General features: G+C 36.1%; 1 protein-coding gene across 8 annotated transcripts in view; it reads left to right on the plus strand.

Annotated features, from left to right (window-relative positions):
• The window catches only part of PDE1A (phosphodiesterase 1A), a 193,848-nt gene that overhangs the window by 75,501 nt on the left and 99,795 nt on the right, over positions 1-18,552 (plus strand). Inside the window, exon 1 of one of the 8 annotated variants that reach the window (XM_085066302.1) lies at positions 13,433-13,882. The exons of the other annotated variants lie outside the window; for them this stretch is intronic. Coding sequence (XP_084922428.1) covers positions 13,830-13,882 — 53 coding nt within the window. The 5' untranslated portion in view covers positions 13,433-13,829. Of the gene's footprint in view, positions 1-13,432; positions 13,883-18,552 lie in introns of those variants that run through there. 8 annotated transcript variants of the gene reach the window in all.

Consider the following 18,552-nt stretch of genomic DNA (forward strand, 5'->3'; position numbering starts at 1 on the left):
AATGTTTAAGCCAAATGTTCTCAAGGCATCTCTCAGATGTTCATGTGATCATCAATGCCCAAAGGCTTTCAGAAAAAGCATGGAGACAAAAGTATTTCTTATATCTTATTCCTTTTTAAAAGATAGTGCTAATTTTTATTTGTCCATCAATGCAATAATTGAATTAAATAGAAAATGGTCCTTTACTTCCATTTAACTGCTCTAAATCAAAGTTTCTAAACATTCTTCTCTTGGTCTACCTCAGTGAAGAGCATAGTTATGTGCAGGATATAAGAAACTGCCCAGAAGCAACTGATGGTTGTTAATGAAATCTTAGACAAAATAGAGAAATGAAGGTTGAACTTATAGGAATTAATTAGGTGTTTAAGTGCCTAGTCCTGAGCTTTTGATGGGAACTAAGCAGAGGACTTTAAGGGGACTTTTAATAAGACTTTTGTTTGTCTTGCCTCAGTCTGTAATGCTAATAAATTCCATTACAAGGTTCTGCTTGGATAATGGACATAACACTAATTATTTCACTGAAGTATCCATTTGTCACAAGAAACAAATGCAACTCGTTGTCTTACCCATTCTCCTCTTCTTTGGTCAATTTATATGTAACCAGGTTTCTGCAGATCTTTCATCATCTCTCGCTGCTTAAAACTCCTCACCATTCTTGTTCAGCAGTTTTTTTCTAGTCCTTTATTTCAAGTTTTCTCCCAATCCAGCATGGAAAGTTTAACAGTCTGGCAGTTTAGGCAGAGTCACTTTTTTCTATATGTCTGTTTTAACCCTTGGTCTGGCAAAAAATGCTGCAGCTTTTTGGGCATATGCCAAAATGAAAAAAAGGAGAAGTGCCAAGTTTTTAGTTTTAAAATAAGACCAGCAAAAGTGTATGAAATGATTCATCACTTCCTGGCAAGTGTAATTATCACTGCAGTCACCATTCTCTATCTACTTGCACCCTTTAAAGATGTTCTAAATGTTACTGTAAGTTCCAAAAGTTATTGTTTCAACTGAATCAATGAAAAAGAAATTAGAGCATCACAGGTTTAAACATCCTGCTTTAAACAGGAAATTATGCTGATCTCTGGGACTCTCAGAGCTGCCTTCCTTTAGATTTGCCTGCAAGAAATGTGTCACCTCTGTGTAAAGGTGGACTATGCTGAGTTTATGGTAGTGGCTGTACAAAGGAAAGTATTTCAACTGGTTTAGCTATTGTGTTTGTTATTGCTGGAAACTGACTGCTCGAATTTGAAATGAGTTCCACCTCTTATCTGGGCATTTATTCATTGTCTAGACTCGGACATTGGAGATACAACAATTTTGTTTAGTATTCAGTTCCTGCATTTTTTTAATACAGTTTAAGCAAATGACTTGTAGCTTCACTTTGCTCCCTGGCAATAATCTATAACCAAGGAATCTTATTTTGACAAGGTATAGCTGTAATTTCTCTGTATTTTGAACCTTGCAAAAATGACTCAAAGCATAATTGATTCTGCCTATAAGTAAACTACTGTGGGATGCATTATCACCAGTCACTGCTGAAAGTTTAAAACAAAAATCAGACTTGGTAACATATCAGTGTACTCATTTCTCATATAACATATGTTGTGAGATTGTTGGGGTAGCAATGAGCTTTTTTGTTCTGTTTGTATAGCAAGTACACACTGATGTCTTTATCTACCGCTGGGAAATTTGGGTAGTATCACAGCAAACAAATGTTGAAAATACAGTGTTTAAAAATTGCACTATACATGAAATTTTTTTTGGAGTTGTTATGAATGATTGCTGTGTTAGTGAAAAGTCTTTACCTACAGGTAAATGCTATTATTTAGTATTTCAGCATTTATTTTTGCATGTCACCTAAGCTCTGTTCCTACCCAGGGGGTTGGTGCAAAGAGCTGCCTTTATTCCCCTTACTCTGTGGCATTCTACTCTAGCTGAAGGTAAGGGAGTAAAAAGGTAAGGGAGGGAAAAGACCTAAAACTCTCCAGAAGTGCTAACTGAAACCCCAACTCACATTATCTAAATTCCTCCCATCACTATGTCCAGCTTCTGATTAGTTATGTTAGGACAAAACAGCATTTCAAAGAAGGTTTCAGCTTTAGAATGAGTGAATATATCATCTGTCTAGGAGGGCTGTGTCAAAGTGGATATATTCCAGTACTTTTAAACCAGGAAAATAAAAGGATATTTTGTATATTGTGATATTCAATTTAAAATCTTGGATTTACCTTTTAAAATTTTATGGTATCATAAAGTGCAGGAGATGGAAGTAGATTTTATTTATAGATTTACATTAGAGTAATTAGGTAGCTGGGAAAAGTGCCAAACACCTCCTATATCATCACCAAATACTGGTGTGAAATGTACTTATCAAAGAAGAAATTAATGTCAAAATGACCACTGTATTGCACATTGCAAAGGCAACTTTTTATTTTGTCATGAGATTTGTAGTCAGTAAATCATGGCAGTGTACAATATTTCAGTGTGCTGACTGGGGGGAACCTTGAAGCTCTGGGGACAAAACAGAAGAATCTTAGCAATAGTGATTCTCATCTGAATTGTTTTTCAGTGGTTTAATTCAAATGCCATTTGATGGTATATGACTGTAGTCAGAAGGTAGCCACATAACATAGTTCAGAATCAGAACAACATCATTTGGAGTCCACAATAGTTATCTTTGACTTCTGTAGGAATGCTGGATGAAGCTGATTTATCCAATTTCAGGACTCTTTCTCCTTAGTCTTCCCTGAGTCAAAGATGCCAGTGAAGAGTCCTTTAAGAAGCTGAAACAGTATAACCTGCTTTAGTTTTGTGTCTGCAACTTAAGGGGAGTTATTCGCAGATGCTATTCTTGCATTATAATGTTGCTTAACATGAAACATTGCATTGTCCGATGGGAAAGTGTAGGTAGGTTTGTTGAACTCCAGATTAGATTAAAGATATTTTTTAGCTAAAACGAAGATTATGTATATGCAACAAATTACATGCATCCCTATGGTTTAGTAAGTCAGACTGGCCAAGTATAGGGGCCTTCTTCTAGTTTCTTTAGTATTTCTCACTGTGATTTGAAGGTTTATTTGCATTACTGACTGAGCAAATGTCTGATATCGTTGATAGGGTTTGTCAGCAAGCTGGCAGAACGTAAGTTTTCCTTTCTTGGCACAGATAACATTAAGAAGTTTATCAGGGAATATTATGCAGACTCAAAATCTGTCAAAAATATGAATGACAGTGTGACAGAAACCACCTGCACAGCTCATGATATTCTTGGATCAAAGTACCAGCAGGAAGTCACTGCAGTATTCCAAATAGTAAGTATGGTTTTGTAACAAGGCAGAAATCTTGACAACAAGTAGACACTTATTTTTTGTCACTTTAAAGCAGTTCTTCAAAGTTTGTACCAAGGGACATAATGTGTGGCAAGTGCTAGTAAGAAATAGTCAGTTACATGTCCACAAATTAACAAGGTCTTGTCTGAAACTAGGGCACCTGATATATAACAGGAACAAAAAAATACTACTAGATATGACTGCATAGGAAAGGGGTTTTAGAAGAAGCTATTGCTACCAAGGCAGCGAAATGAAAATTTTCTTGATACAGGAAAAGAAACAAAGGTAGAAAGAATAGCTAGTGCTTGCAAATACTTTTAGTCCATACAAATGAACCAGCTTTTGAAGGGAAGAAATTTTACCAGCTCTCAGTGCTGAGCTTAGGCACTTAGTCTGAGTGGAAAGTGACCTGTCCAAGACTAGTCAATGGACTCATGAAAAGCTTAGGGCTCTTAGGTCCCAACCCAGAGTCTTATCTGTCAGTCCACACTGTTTGCATTTGTACAAAAAGGAAAAATAACCAGGTTATAATCTACTTTAAATGCCACTCACTTAACAAAGGACATTCTGTGAAGTGATCAGCTTCCACCATCAAAATGGCATAAGCATGCAAGGCTTTGCACAGTATTAGAATTAACTAGCTAAATTTCTGTAAGTTAAAATTGAAGCTGCCTAGTGTGCATTCAGAGGTCACTTCAATGTCATAACTTTAGATTAATGTAAGAAAAACCATGAGGATAATGTAGTTACCACTCATAGTGTGTGTAATTACCAAGGGGGCTTTGTAGTTGGGGAAATACCCAATTTATATTTAAATTTTCATTGCCAACGTCACGTTAGGTAGCATCCAAGGAAGGGTCTGGCAACTTAAAATAGTTGCCAATAGAAGATATTTTCCTGCAAATTTGAAAGTATGCTTTTGATACTAGTTGGCTGAAATTAGGATGCTGTTTGCTGTGTGGCAGCTTTGCCTTTTAGACATAGTTTTTCCACTGAGGTGGTCGCTGTGAATGAATACAGTTTTGCTTCATCACCTCTTTTGTTCTCTTGATTCCTTGAGAAACATGTCCACATATCTGCTCTTAGGGCTTGGAGCAACTTTCTAAGAATCATACCCTGGCTCTAAAGTATATTTGGCAAAGAATTATCACAGGTTTTTTGTCAGAATAGAAAGGTGTTGCCACGGCTCTGAAGACCTCTGACATGGGTGCATTTTTGTTCTTTAATTTGGAATAATTTTAACTTACAGCAAGACCTGAAAATACAGCGAGAGACAAATTAGAATTCAAAATGATACTTGTCCTAAAATGCAGTAAATTGCCAGACCTTTGCCACATTTATGTGACAGTAATCAGCTATACAAACATATATTAGGTATTTAACAATGCCTTGGTGAATACTTTGTCTTTTTAGTAGATTCAAAACAGCTCATTTTCTGGGGCTGGGAGCATAGCCCATTACATATATGATAAATTAAAATATAAAATAATTGCATGGATAATGAAGCCATCTACATTGTACCCACATCCAAACATCTTGGAGAATTTAACTTAGCAAAATTAGTCTGCCTCAGCCTTGAGTTCAGACAGATTATGGTATAAAATGAATATATATTCAACTTTTGTTTTAGCTTGTGGCTCTAGCAAAGTTTGGAAATTAAGTTTTCTGAAATGGGATTTTAAATACATGAATAAAAAAGATGTATTTCCATGATGAGGGGAAAGTGAAAAAAATCTAGGCAGACGTTTTGTCGGAAATCATGAGTCATTCCTTGTTTATAAACTGTAATGTTTGGTGTGTTTCACATTCTCTAGTCAGGTTGTTTTTGTTTTATATTTCTGACAAGCCTTTGACCCTTGGTAAAAAGTGTGAGCACTGAACTACTTTTAAGCACCATTTTTATTCTTAAAATTTGTTGACTAACTAAATGATATGCTGACACATTCATTGTAGATTAACTGACTGATGAAATTTATCCCAATGAGTCGTGAACATGAACACACTAGTGAACCCTTCTTGAGGATCATTGCCAGCTATTTCAGTGGGAAATATACAGTATTTTGCAGCATTACATAGTTGTACTTTCTCTAGCAAAAGGCTGAAGGATTCTTCATTGGTTTTGCACATGTACTTTTAAAATCAAATGAAATGCTGCATTTGAAATGGTTTCAGAGTTTTCTCATGCCTATACTACAATTAGCAGGAGAGTCTTGTTTTACATAATTTGGTCATCCTAAGAATTACCTTTACGGGGTGGGAAGAGAGAAAACTGATATATAAAATTCTACATTTCTCCTTTGCTTGTTGCTTTTCCTCTCTGGAAATTCTGTTGCCAAATAACAAGGGTGAATTTTCTTCTGAGTCTCTGTAAAGTTTTGCTGGAAAAGATAAACTTCCTGCTAGTCTTCTGTCATGAGTACTCATATACTTGGCACAGTTGGAAGGATGTCATCACAGTAAATAGACTTGGGAAGAAGTGTGTGAGGTGCTGAAGAGATGGTGAGCTGGTATAAGGAGAAAAATAATCTAGGTAATATAGGATAAGGAGAATAAAAATTCTGTTAGTCTTTTTATGCTAGAAAGACAGTACTGCTCATTGCAAAGGCCATAATAGAATCTAGATAGAAAGAAAAAAAAAAGGGTGACTGTATGCATTACATTTTGTGTATATCTTTCTGTTACAAAGATAAGAATGATCAAAATGTTATTGTCTTAGAATAATAGATTTCTGAGTCATGCACAAGACATTTTTTTATCTATGGCCATGTTACATATCTGAGGATAGAGCTGAACACAGAATTTAATTTATCACTATTTGCAAGACTGAAAAATGATGAACGTCAAATTTCAAAACATCTATGGGGAAGCTGTTATTTAAAAGCAATTTTTTCACAATGAGAAAGCAAAGATCTGTTATTAGTGTTGCTGTTTCAAAGAAACAGTTTTGCAAGATGATTTATTATCACCTGTAGAATTTTTGCTGTGTCGCTTTTTTTTCCCCTTGTACCTACCCAATGGTGATGTGACCAAAGAAAAAATAGCTGATAGAAAAGACACTACAACAAGTCCCAGATACTGCTAATCTCCTAGGGTAGTGCATGTGTTCATACTTCCAGATAGTTTCCGTGTCAGTCAAACTAGATGCCAGAAAGCTAATGATGAAAACCCAAAAATCTCAGTAACTGTGCACAGACCAGGGTATTTTAACAAATTATAATGAAGTACGTTTCAGAAAACTATGATATGTATGATCTTGGAGACCATGATGAAAGACAGTGTAAAATATTTTCAAAATCTAAAATGAAAAAAAAGAATAAATTAAGTTTTCAAACTCTGACACCTACACAGATTTGAATGTGACTTCCAAAGAAAAAACTGTGTAGTGAATGATAGCTAATGATAGATTCTTGCCTCTTTTTTCCAGACATTCAGATGAGAACTACTGTATATAGAGAAAATTGATACAGCCTACCATTTGTCTTCTAATTCTTTTTAGCATAGCCTCTGTCCCTTTAAGTGCTGTCATATTTTCCACAGGGAACTGCAATTTAACAGGAAAAGTATTTTGGTTTAACAGAAAAAGTATAATAGCCATGCTTAACATATAGCCCAGTCAGTCATGTTTGCTTTTCAGGACAATTTTGGATTTCTAAACTTTTCTCAATTTTAAGTATTGTAGCAAAAAGTTATACTGAGATGTATTTTAATCATTACCTTTAAAGTGTTTAGCAGTTGTTTTTTGCTAGATTTTACGCAGCCCATATGTACTGAGTTCTGGGGATTTTTTTACCCTCTTCCACCCTAAATAGCAACAGTATGCTTAGTCAGTAGTTGCTCTATTGTCAGTGTATAGTTGCCATTATATGTATACATTTAGAAAACACATGGCACAGCAATTACTGTGTTTTCTGATACAGATTGAAATTCCATCAACTGTGGCCAATAATAATATTGCACTGGCTCAAAACCAAAGAATGCCATGTTTTGACTTGTGGATCTCAGTGCTAGTTTAGCATCATGTATCCCAAAGGAATTTCTTTCTTCTCGTTTCCCTGCCCTTGCTTTCCTCCTCATCCCCCTCTTTCCCTTCACTGGAGACACAGAGTAGAAATTCCTAATGGTATCAGGTAGAATCCAATAAAATACAGCTGTGATACTGGCCACATTCTTCAGAAGAGTTTTATTAATCCGGAAAATTAATGTTCCTATAAGACATTGAAATTTGTATTTTTTTGTTATTTCTACTTATTTGCTTGAGTTTACTAGGACTTGTATGATGTAGTAAAATATAAAAGCACAAATAAAGCACTGGGAAGCTTCTTCAGCCAAGTTCCTGTGTTCCAGTCTGAGCAGGAAAATCTTAGCTGGGAAATTAATCTCCTGCATGATGGCATTGACGTAAGTCTCTGCTCAGTTTGTGTGTGCATGTAAACAGGGAAAGTAAGAGAGAATAAAACAATTTTATTTTACAATTTTGTTTACAATTTATTTTACTTAGGAAAGGTAAAAAAAGGGAAGGCAGAACTTAAAGCCCTGCCCAGCTGTTTTCCCAGAGCTTTACCACGTGTACCACGATAGATCCAGTGACATTTGCCAACTCTTCTATCTGCACTCTGAATGAATCACAATTCTCTTCAGTTCCATCTGGTTTCTCAAGTTGGAGAAGTCATTAGGTGAAGTTTTAGAGTAGGTTTTGCTGACGTCAACACGAACAAACAAATTGAGAGTGTCCTACACTGCTCAGAGTGCAGTAAGCTTAAAGCAAACCTGGTATAACAGTTGGGTGAGAAACCATTCAGGCTGATCCTTAACGGGATGAATTGTGCCCAGGAATATGAAGAACGTGAGTAACCATAATTTAGCTCTTAACCTATTACACAAACACAGTTCTAGTAGGTAGAACTGTGTATGCTTTACATGTCAAGCATGACATGCTTGTGATAAAATTACCCTTTATATGGCAGGCAATCACAGCATCTCCATTTAACTGGTTTCTGGGGACATCAGAGACCTGGACAATTTTATTAGCTTGGTAGAGACAATCTTAGATTTGGAGACCCTGCATGGAGATTGGAAGCTGGTAAAAGGTGTGCTGAGAAACTTATCCCTCTCATTGTAATAGAAGGGAAGGGTAAGGAAGCTATTCTGTTTTGTAGAGTGCCATGGAAGGCCCTCTTGCTGAAGTGAGAGTGATGGTATAGATAGATTTCACATAATCTCCTCCAGTTTCTTGTTTGAATCCTTAGTCTCCATACAGCCTTTACGGAGTGAATTTGTTCCAACAATCTTGTAAATACCTGAACAAAAATCTTGTTAGGGATTGGTTGCACAAGAAAGGTTGACTTTCTACTATAAAAAGTTTTCTCTTCATGCTTTAGTTAGAGATTTAAGTACATTACAAGTTTCCTAAACAGGAAACTGGTGCAAGGTATTTTGCTGAAAAGTAAGATAGCAGTCTTTTCATAAATTCTGCTTTAGATTTTAATGTTTCAGACCTGAGAGAAGCATGTAGAAATATGCAGTCTTTTTTAAACTACTTCATTAGTGCAGAAAATGAATGCACAAAACTTAGGTCTCCACTTGTTCTCTTGTTGCTTGTGAGCAATATGGGAAAACCTCTGACCTCCTATTTTCTCATGGAAGCAAAACAGAAATCATGGCTTTTAATGGATTAAAGCTTTAAGTGTCACACTTTGCTTCCAGAAATAAGGATCAAAGTTCAAAACTTGGATTAAGTGGCAAGTAGGTGAAAGATTGAAAAGCCTAAATGCTACAGCTGATTGGTAAATGGTTTCATGAACACTAAAATCCAACAGCAGGTTCAGTTAGAAGCTGATAATAGCAGTTGGTTACCAAAGAATTTAACAACTATGAGGTTGGATGATGTATTTAGAGATTATTTAATCTGTATTCTCATCCAACACAAGGTTGATAACTTCTGAAACGTTTATATAGCCTTTTCAAAATCTACTTAGGAATCTACTTAGAAAGCTATTCATTATGATTCCACTAACATATTCCCTCAGCAATTAATGTCCTTATTACTTTCCTTTGAAAAATATTTTTTTTTTTTCACCATTGAATCTTTATTACCACAGCTTACAACCCTGTGAGCTATTTTGCAGTTTGTTATTTCTTGACCACAGTGGTAAGCAAAATAGTCTGTTTCCATAAATTATACAGCTATATTTATATTCTGGAATATTTTTAATTAGGTTTGCTTTTCCTTTTCCTTAGGCTACATTGTGTGACCTTCTGTCTTTACTCATGAGTTGTCTTCTAAATTTCTGTTTTGTCAAGGTTTAGTCCTGCATGTGTCTGCTGAATCGTGTTGCCTCAAAGTAAGAAACAATGCTTCAGGTGAGCCTTAGGAATACAGAGAGTGGGAGGCTGCTCTTCTGGACAATACTGCTTTTTATACCTCCCAGAATCATGCTTGTTTTTGTGATTGTTTAGTGTATGATTCACTGCTGCTCCTCATGCATTTTCTGAAGAAATGCTGCCTAGCTAATGGCCACTTGTCCTGCAATTGTTCCCATGCGTATGTAGAGCTTGGTATTTTTGATATCTTTTTTTTTTTTTTTCTCCTGAACATTTCTTCAGCTTTTCAAGGACATTCAGAAAAGGTTACTAGCTTAATATTGTTTTGGAATATCTCCTTTCTCTATCCAAACTATTGAAGAAAACATTGAATACTGCTGGCCTTGAGACAGCAAGCTGCTTAAATGAATTATCTTTCTATTTTGACAAAATTACTACTCTTACAGTACAGTTTGCCAGTTATTTTTCTCACAGATTTTTCCAGCATTTTTATAAGGATAACTTCTTTTTCATTTATGTGGTTGAGCACACCTTTGTAATTTCTTTGTCAACCCTTTCTGTTGCTCTTCCCACCATTGTGTCTTTCTGCAGAAGTAGAAGAGGTTTTAACCCCATCCAGCAATGCTTACACATATCTTCATAGCCAGAAGATATTTTAGTTACAAAGTAGAGAGCATCAAGTGTCTGACATATACAGATTACTGGCTCTTAAATTTACCATCTCAATTGCCCACAGCTTTGAAATCGAAGTAGGAGAAATAATTACATTTCTAGACTTCTGGCAAAGAGCTACAGATCAATAAGAAATATGTGGCATTAAAACAAGCAGAACAGAATGTTTTGGGTTCTACCTCATATTTAGTCTTTTGCCCTGAGACATAGTATTAAATATCAAATTACTTAACTATTGCTATAGATACTGAAGTTTGAAAAACTCAGGTCCTGTGAGTGGTGAAGTATTACAAGGTTTTGGTTCAAAAAGTCTTTGTTCACATTAGCATATACATGGGAGATGAAATAAAATAACTTGCATCACATAGAGCAGTGGTCATTGGTTGCAATGGGCAAACAATAAGAACAATAATTGGAAAATAAATTGAGAAAAAATAATTTAGATGTTTTCTACTTGAGTTTCATCCAGTGTTAGAAAATTAAATAAGGTATCTCTAGAGCATAATTTAAATAGATTTTTACCATTCTAATTAATCCTAAAAGGATTAGCTTGAAGTAAGAAATATGATGAAGCTTGTCTGTAGAGGACTTTTTAAAATTACAATAATGCTTTCAAGGAAAATCTCATTATAATTACACTTCCTCACAATGATTAAAGTGCACCTCTCCAGCACATTCTGTGTATCAGGTCCAGCACAGCCTACAATTCACTAATATTACTCCAATATGCTCCAAATCTGCAATCTGCAAAGAATTGCATGCTGGTGAACTTTATACATGTTATTTTTCCAGTGGGATTCAGGCTTCAGGCCTGGGTCTAGTTTACCTATCACATCTTTCTCTAGTGCCCTCTGTCAAAGGGTTTGTGTGAATACTCATTTAACATGTAGGCATGATTTCTGAATATTATAAAGAAGTCAGTGGTTAGTTGCTGTGTTGAATGAAAAAATGGTCAAAAATGGCTCTTTGAAAGATTAAAACCAATGCAATAAAAGTGAAGTTGTGTTACCATTTCCCATTAATATTATTACTGTTTTCTTTCCTTGTCCATTTTTTTTTCCACAACAGCTCAAATATTCCTTGTAGTCAAAGTAATTTCACAGTGGGAATTTCAGCTCCCCCAAACAGTACTTTCTTTTCAAGCCATGCTTGAATGGAAGCACCATGAACACCAATGCACATTGAAGTAGGCCCAGAAAAATTTACTTGTAAGATGTTTTCCAGTTTCAGGATCAATCAAACTGCTAGACAAAAGGTTTGGGAGTTCAGTGGAAACATATTTGGTATAGCTTTCATTGAGAATTTGGAGAATATTCTTTTTCTTTCTTGTAACTTTCTCGATTTTTACCCTGAGCTACAGAAAATCCCTCTAAATAACTCACATATAGCAATATATGCACATAATGTGAAGCAAGAAGGGGAGTTTTCTTTGTGATTTTTAGCTTTGTGTATTATCAGTGAGTGAGCACACTTCAAAAAGCAGCAAATTATTTTGAAATGGTGAAACCTAGAGCAAGAAAACTACATTAAGGAAATTGTAAATCTTGGCAGGCAAGAACAAATCAGATGATGATTAGATGAAGGTCTTTAAAAGTATGACAACACTGAACACTGCATATTGTTGAAGAAAGATCTTCAGATCCTTCAAAATCTTGCAGTCTGCAGGTACAGGTAATTGCTTTCCTGGTGAACATGTATTTCTCTCTACTTCTCAGAGGAATAGAAATAGTAGGGGACGTGAAACTGAGCTACACAAAACAACTGGTGATGACAGTCTGATAATTTTTTCTTCAGACACTCCATGGCTGTGTCAAGAAAATAGTTTTATATAGTGTAGGGAACACTTACTGGGTCCTTTCAGGCTAACCAAACTTGACACCATCAATCTGTTGTAAAAGCATTCATAAAAAGATATTTTACCTCTAGGAAGAGATTTTAAGTTGTTTCCATAAAATCCACTTAACTCCTAGGTTTTCCTTTGTGAAAATACACATTCATAGAATACATTTTGTCTCTCTGTTTGTGATATTAAGTTATTTAATGAAAATATTTTAAATTGAATAATAATTTGTACATAATGTAATGGGAGCTTTCATGGTCATATACAGCCTAACACATATTTTACTGTTCCTTATCTTGCCTCAAACTTTGATAATGCAGTTATGCACTTAACTGTGTAAATCTGCCCCTCTTCTCCTCCTCTCCAACCACTAATGCAATTGCAGAAGAATCCCAACCATCCTATTCCTACTTGTCCCATATCAGGAACTCCATCTGGCAGACAGTGAATGCTTTGCAGGAATCAAGCCACAAGTGCTGGGATGCAGGGAAGAACCTGTGGCAGGACCTTTCCTCCCTCGGCAGGAAGAGGGCACACGGTTCCAGGGTGTGCAGCTGCACGCGTGGTGCTGCCTGGCTGCTGGTTTGCTGCCAGCCTGGCTGGGTTCCATGTTTCCCATCAAGCCCTGTGCCAGCACAGGTTTGTTCTGGGCCCTCTGACGTGTGCAGGAAATTGTGTCTCACCTGAAGCCCTCATGACTTCAGTTCACTGAGAACCATGGTCAGCCGCTTCTGCTTTATAGCTCTGTTTACAGCCTGTGCTCGCTGCGGTTGAATTCTTCCTGATTTATGTCAGCGTGATGTCAGAGCAAGATTTTTGGTTTGGATCTATGTTGAAATCTTATCTTGCAAACAGTAACAGTTAGCTACTGACACTATCTGAACTTGGTCATTTTTGTTTTCCTCACTGACGTGGCTTTGGTTTGTTACATGTAGTTGTGATCCTACCAGCTGCAAACACCATATTCTGCTTCAGCCAATTCTAGGTTATTAGGTTATGTATGCTAAAAATTATGAGCAGTGCTTTAATTTGCATAGTTATATCCACACATCATCCAGAGTGAATAAAAGCCAGATTGTAAAATAATTACAATCTCTTGAAGTAGAGCCAGCCTTACAGACCAGATCCATCCATCTTCATTAATTTGTATACAGTTTTTTTTACCAGAACAAATTTTCTGAAGGTACTCGCATGGGAATGCTGAAACAGCTGCACAACTTTTATTTTGAAGAAAAAAAAGTTGAGCCTCGGAACAGTGTGTTGTGTAGAGAGAGAGAGAGAGAGAGAGTGACTCTGCATTTAAGACTTTGACCAGTATGTGTAAGAAGTGCTCTCATGGCTGGGATAATCTAACAACTTTTTACCTGGGTAGCACTTGGCAGAGCTCCCCACTTTTCTTGCACAGTTGAAAGGAATCCAGTACAATTCTGCGCTTCGATCAACTTGACTCCAGTTCTGCTCAGCCTGCCCGGTTTGGTAGTGCACGGCTGTGCCTGGCTTATGTGGCCTCTATGGCCCTTTTCTGCTCCACTGTCAGAAAGAGGGAGGGAGGCTTCCCCCAGCACCAAAATACCATTCTGCGTGCTCTCTGCAGCACAGTAGCTAAGAACAAGTTTCCCTATTACTCCCTGGGTTTTTTTGGAGTTATTTGCTGGAAGAAGTCTTTTTCCCCACTTTAAATGGATGATTGTGTTACAATCAAGAAAAAGCATCTCCAGAGACCAATCTTTAGGTAAGTGATGCTATTTGTTACTTTAGACTGAAAATGTTATGAACTTTACTCTCTACGTCCTATTTGTTAACTTAAAGTTTGTAAGCAAACACACAAAATAATTGGTGAAGGTAAAAGGTTTAACATTGCATAGCCTGGTAACATATTAGGGGATTTTGGTTCTCAGAATATATTTTTTTCCACTTATGCTGAGACTGTATAAAAGTTATTTTTCTTCTCCTGTCTGTCTTTTGCATTCTCTAAAGTTTTGTGTGGGATTGTCTTTATTATGAAAGAGAGGCAGAGTAGCTTTTGAAAACTCTTTTTTGTGTGTTCTGTTTTCCTACAGCTCTGAAGCCCCTCAGTGTATTCTGGAATTATAAAACTCTAAAAGTGGAACATGGTTCTTGGCTGGTTTATCTGGTTATGTGTGGATGGCAGAGTTTTAGTATTTGAAATGATACACCTTTCAGAGTAAAGTAGCCTGCTTGCTGGGATGTGCAGACAAGTGCTTAAAGTCTGAATAATCTGTGAGACACTTCTGATAGTAAGGCTTCAAGCTTAAAGAGTAACAAGTTGGAATTTTATTGAGGTGGTTCTTCAAATCATCCTCTATATATTAATTTGATCTCTGAAACATCTTTCTGATTATTTTACATTTTGAAATCAATTGTAAAATTCGTCTACCAATCAGGATTAGATCTAATTTACTCATGCTTTCTACCACAAGAGACTCTTTTCTTTCCTTTGTCAACTCCTAGCTTCAGGCCAAATTACTTTTGGTGGGAAATAATATTTCTCAAACTGCTATGAATAAGGATGCCGTGGCTGTAAGATTAAATAAACCTGCAGTAGTTCACACTTGTGTTTATGGCTGGTGACAACTTTAACAAAATCCCCGCTCTTACTGGGTGACATCAGTAGAATACGGTAACCACAGTGTTGATATGACAAATAAATATCAGATTGATTATAGATGGTCCCAGAGCAAACACAGGGTTGTTATTTATTGAATCACCACTACTGATGTCATATATTGTGGGAGTGCAGTAACAGTTGGTATTGCAGCTCCAGAGAAAGTTCAGGCAGGTAGTTGTGCCAGGATTATGTCCTACTAATCTTAAATGTGGAGAAATCTTTCAGTAGTATTACAGTAACAGGGCAGAAAGAGAATCTGGACACCAAAAAGTTACTATGGAAGTGAAATGATGTAACTTTTAACCTTAAATTTGAATCTCCTCTGTGTATTTGCTATTCAGTTTATATAGTAAATGAAGTTAAACATTTTGCACTTCAATAAAGAGGAGCTAAAAAGTTCTTTTGCAGAAAGCTTTTGACTGACAATTAAGAGAAATTTGATACTTTTTCTCAAGTGATATCTTTTTATTTAAGTTAATAGTTTAACTGCACATATTTGTTTAAACATCAGTAACTATTTCCAAGGATCTGTCATAATTCTCCCATGATCTGTAATTAAAAAAAAAAAAATCAAAATGCACATTCTTCACAGTCTTTTGGGGCCATTAGAATTGCGGGTGAATAAATGCATATTTCCTGACGTTTGGTAATCTGCTGCAGAAATCTGCTGTAGCTGTTGTAGTACTGGATAGTTTGCAAGAGCTTTCTTAACGGATGTTTCCCTAAATTGTCTTGTGGGAGTGAACTTAACTCAATGAAATACAAGAAGTTTCAACATTTCTTACCAAAATCCATTCCTGCAAATCAGTTCTAAATACAGAACGGCAACTAAATACTGTTGGCACGCTTAATCCAGAGCAAGAAAACCCCTAATATGGAAAGCCCCCAAAGAGTCCATGGCTCTGCAGTGACTCTTCTGGCAAAAGGTCTCTGTAATACTACAGTAAATGCTTAAGAAATGTTTCCAAGGTCGAGAACAGCATAATATTTTAGGCGGCTCAAACAGAAAGACAATCTCCGTACGTCATAAAGATTGTATCATGTACAGTAAACACAGATGCTATCCTATGTTAAAGAGCTGGATTTTTAATGTGTGTTCATTTTCCTTACGACTTCAGAAAAATATTTCTCTAGTGAAAGAGTGTTCTCATGCAAGAATTGTGAAGATTTAGCCTCAGTCCTTTGAATCCTGTGATTTTTTTGTCCATGTAGGTGAAATGGTTTTACTGGGTGAAAATCTTACATTAAGGTTACTGAATCAGCAGTCTTGTCAATTTTTTCTTTGAAAAGAAAAGAAAAAAGAAAATGTAGAATTTCCCAAGTTTGATATATATTCATATTTACCAATGTTTTGATGACAGCCAACACTAATTATAGTTACTCTTAAAAAAATTGTCTTTCTTGGGAGTTATGTTAGAACTCAGTAAGTACCTGTAAGTATCTTCCAGCTTAGGAAAGTTGCAATTACAGTGGATCTGTACTTTTACTTAAGTTGCTTTTCCAGTAATGTAAAAATTTAAGTATCTATTCTAAATAATCCTTTCAATATTACCAATATTCTGCATAAGAGTGGAATAGGTATTATGTGTCAAGATATGAAACTCAATGACAAGAAGATATTTTGGACTTATTTACAAATTTTTTACAAGTTCTGAATTCATGAAGAAATAAAAATAGTGGGAATTAAGTGTAATGTTTGCTACTTGCTACCCAGCGGTACTTAGAAATGACTAAATTAATTCAGAAATATAACTATAAAAAAACCCCAAGCTGAGGAATCACATTGAACTGATCACTAAAGCACATCAAATAGGATAAAAATTTTTAATTGCATCAGAAAAGACTGCCAAATACTTGGAGATTCCTGCATGCATCAACATCAAAGGGAGAGTCTGCTATTTGCAAAGATATATTTCAACAGAACGTGTAGCTTGGATATTCACTGGCTATTTTAATGCTAACATAAATTACTGAGCACATTCCATATTTTTATTAAGAACAGCATTTTGAGCATATTTGCTGGGACTAGATATGGTAAAATTAATTCAAACAATAAACAAATCAGCTTTCTCCAAGAAAGCAATGGGACCCTCACAGTGCCTATATTTAAAATTGGACTGAATAAATCTGTATGAAATATGCTTTAGGGAACCAATCCTTCTCTGTCAACTGCATAGATTAGATGACATATTAGGTGTTCTAGTTCTCAAATTTCTATGAATTCTGTTAATGTATGAATCTCTACAGTCATTAATCAAAGCTTATACTGAAGGTAACGCTTTTCTGCTTCAGTCTTTAGGGAATGGGGTGGGTTGTATGACTTTGGACTCCCTGGTCTTGTCTTTAAATGGAAGCAAAAGGATCAGAGCATCACAAGACAAATTGTTCTTTGGGTGTCTTTGCCTTGGTAGGATCCATGAAAGCCTGGAATTAGTTCAAGGAACCCATGGGCTTTGAGATTTCCAGATCAGTGACAGCTGGATAATAACAAAGTAATGTTTTTGTGATGTCTTTGATTTAAGGCTCTTAGTGTGTTTCAAAAATATTAATATGTTACCTTCAAAATACTTCTCTTTTGTTCTACACATGTTCTGTGGATTCATGCACAATTGGATCAAGGGTTTTCCCTTAGAGCAGTAGGAAAGGAAAATAGGGGCTCACGGTGCTGAAAGGTAGAGAAAGAGTAAGGGTGAAACCCACCAGTTTTCCTGCTCTTCAGGGAGCTCTCTTGTCCCCTTCCCTATGGTGTCTGCATATGAGAAGAGCTCCTTGAACTCTTGCTGTTGTTCCAGTATCTTTGTTCATTATATGTATGAATGTTGTATTACCTGCAATTAACATGTCTGGACCTCTCTGCAACTTTGAGTTCTCTTTGACTAAGAAAATGACCCAGTCCAGTCCTTTGGTCTCTAGTCCCTCAAAAAATATATGTAGCTGATTCAGCATTTTATTTTACACTAAGATTGGTTCTAAATACTAAGTGCTGTTGCTTACTGTAATCAACTGGCAGAAAGTATTCCAGCACTATTTCTACACCACCAGAGAGTACATAGGTAATGATATACTGTACTGTATATTATTTACAGACACCTGATTTCCAGAAAATGCTTATACTGTTGTAATTTGTGGAATAAGAAAAATCCATATCAATAACTTTTGAATTTTAATGATAGAGTAAATAATAATAAAATATAGAAGCATCATATTCTGTGATTTCTAGACATTTTAAGTTTTTGCCAGAGACGCTTATAACCTTAGAACAGCTAACTTATAAATTCCAATGAGAAAGAGGTTGGTGTAAAAAAATAATTCTATTTAGATCTGAGGCGGAACAAAATTTCTCCCCTGGTGAGGAAACCTTTTTGTACTTTTTCTCTCAGACGTCTGTTTTGTCAGACCTAAAAGCCATAAAATAACCCTGTTATGCTGCTTTCTTCAGTTCCCTGGGACAAGGCCCATGAGTGAAGAAGAAACATGGGAAATTGTTACAGTGAAAAGTACTGGCCCACTGCAGAGATTAGCAGTGATTTATGTTTTCAAGCTGGTAGGAAAAGGAGCTGTAGCAAAAGGTTAGAGCCACTACTATTTCACAGACCTTGTGGCCTTCAGTTTGGTGGGAGAGATTGATTTTACTCCTCACTTGCATTATCATTTTCTGGAAAGTCATAGGTTTAAATCACGTGGTAAGAGTACCCATTTCTGCTTTCCCAAGGGATCAGTTTTTGCAGTTCCCAGAGTTCATGGCACCTGTCTTGTCTCAGGTGAGGATTCTT

This window comes from Lichenostomus cassidix, chromosome 7 (genome assembly GCF_008360975.1).
Source record: "Lichenostomus cassidix isolate B80296 chromosome 7, HeHo_3.0, whole genome shotgun sequence".
In the NCBI taxonomy this organism is placed as follows: domain Eukaryota; kingdom Metazoa; phylum Chordata; class Aves; order Passeriformes; family Meliphagidae; genus Lichenostomus; species Lichenostomus cassidix.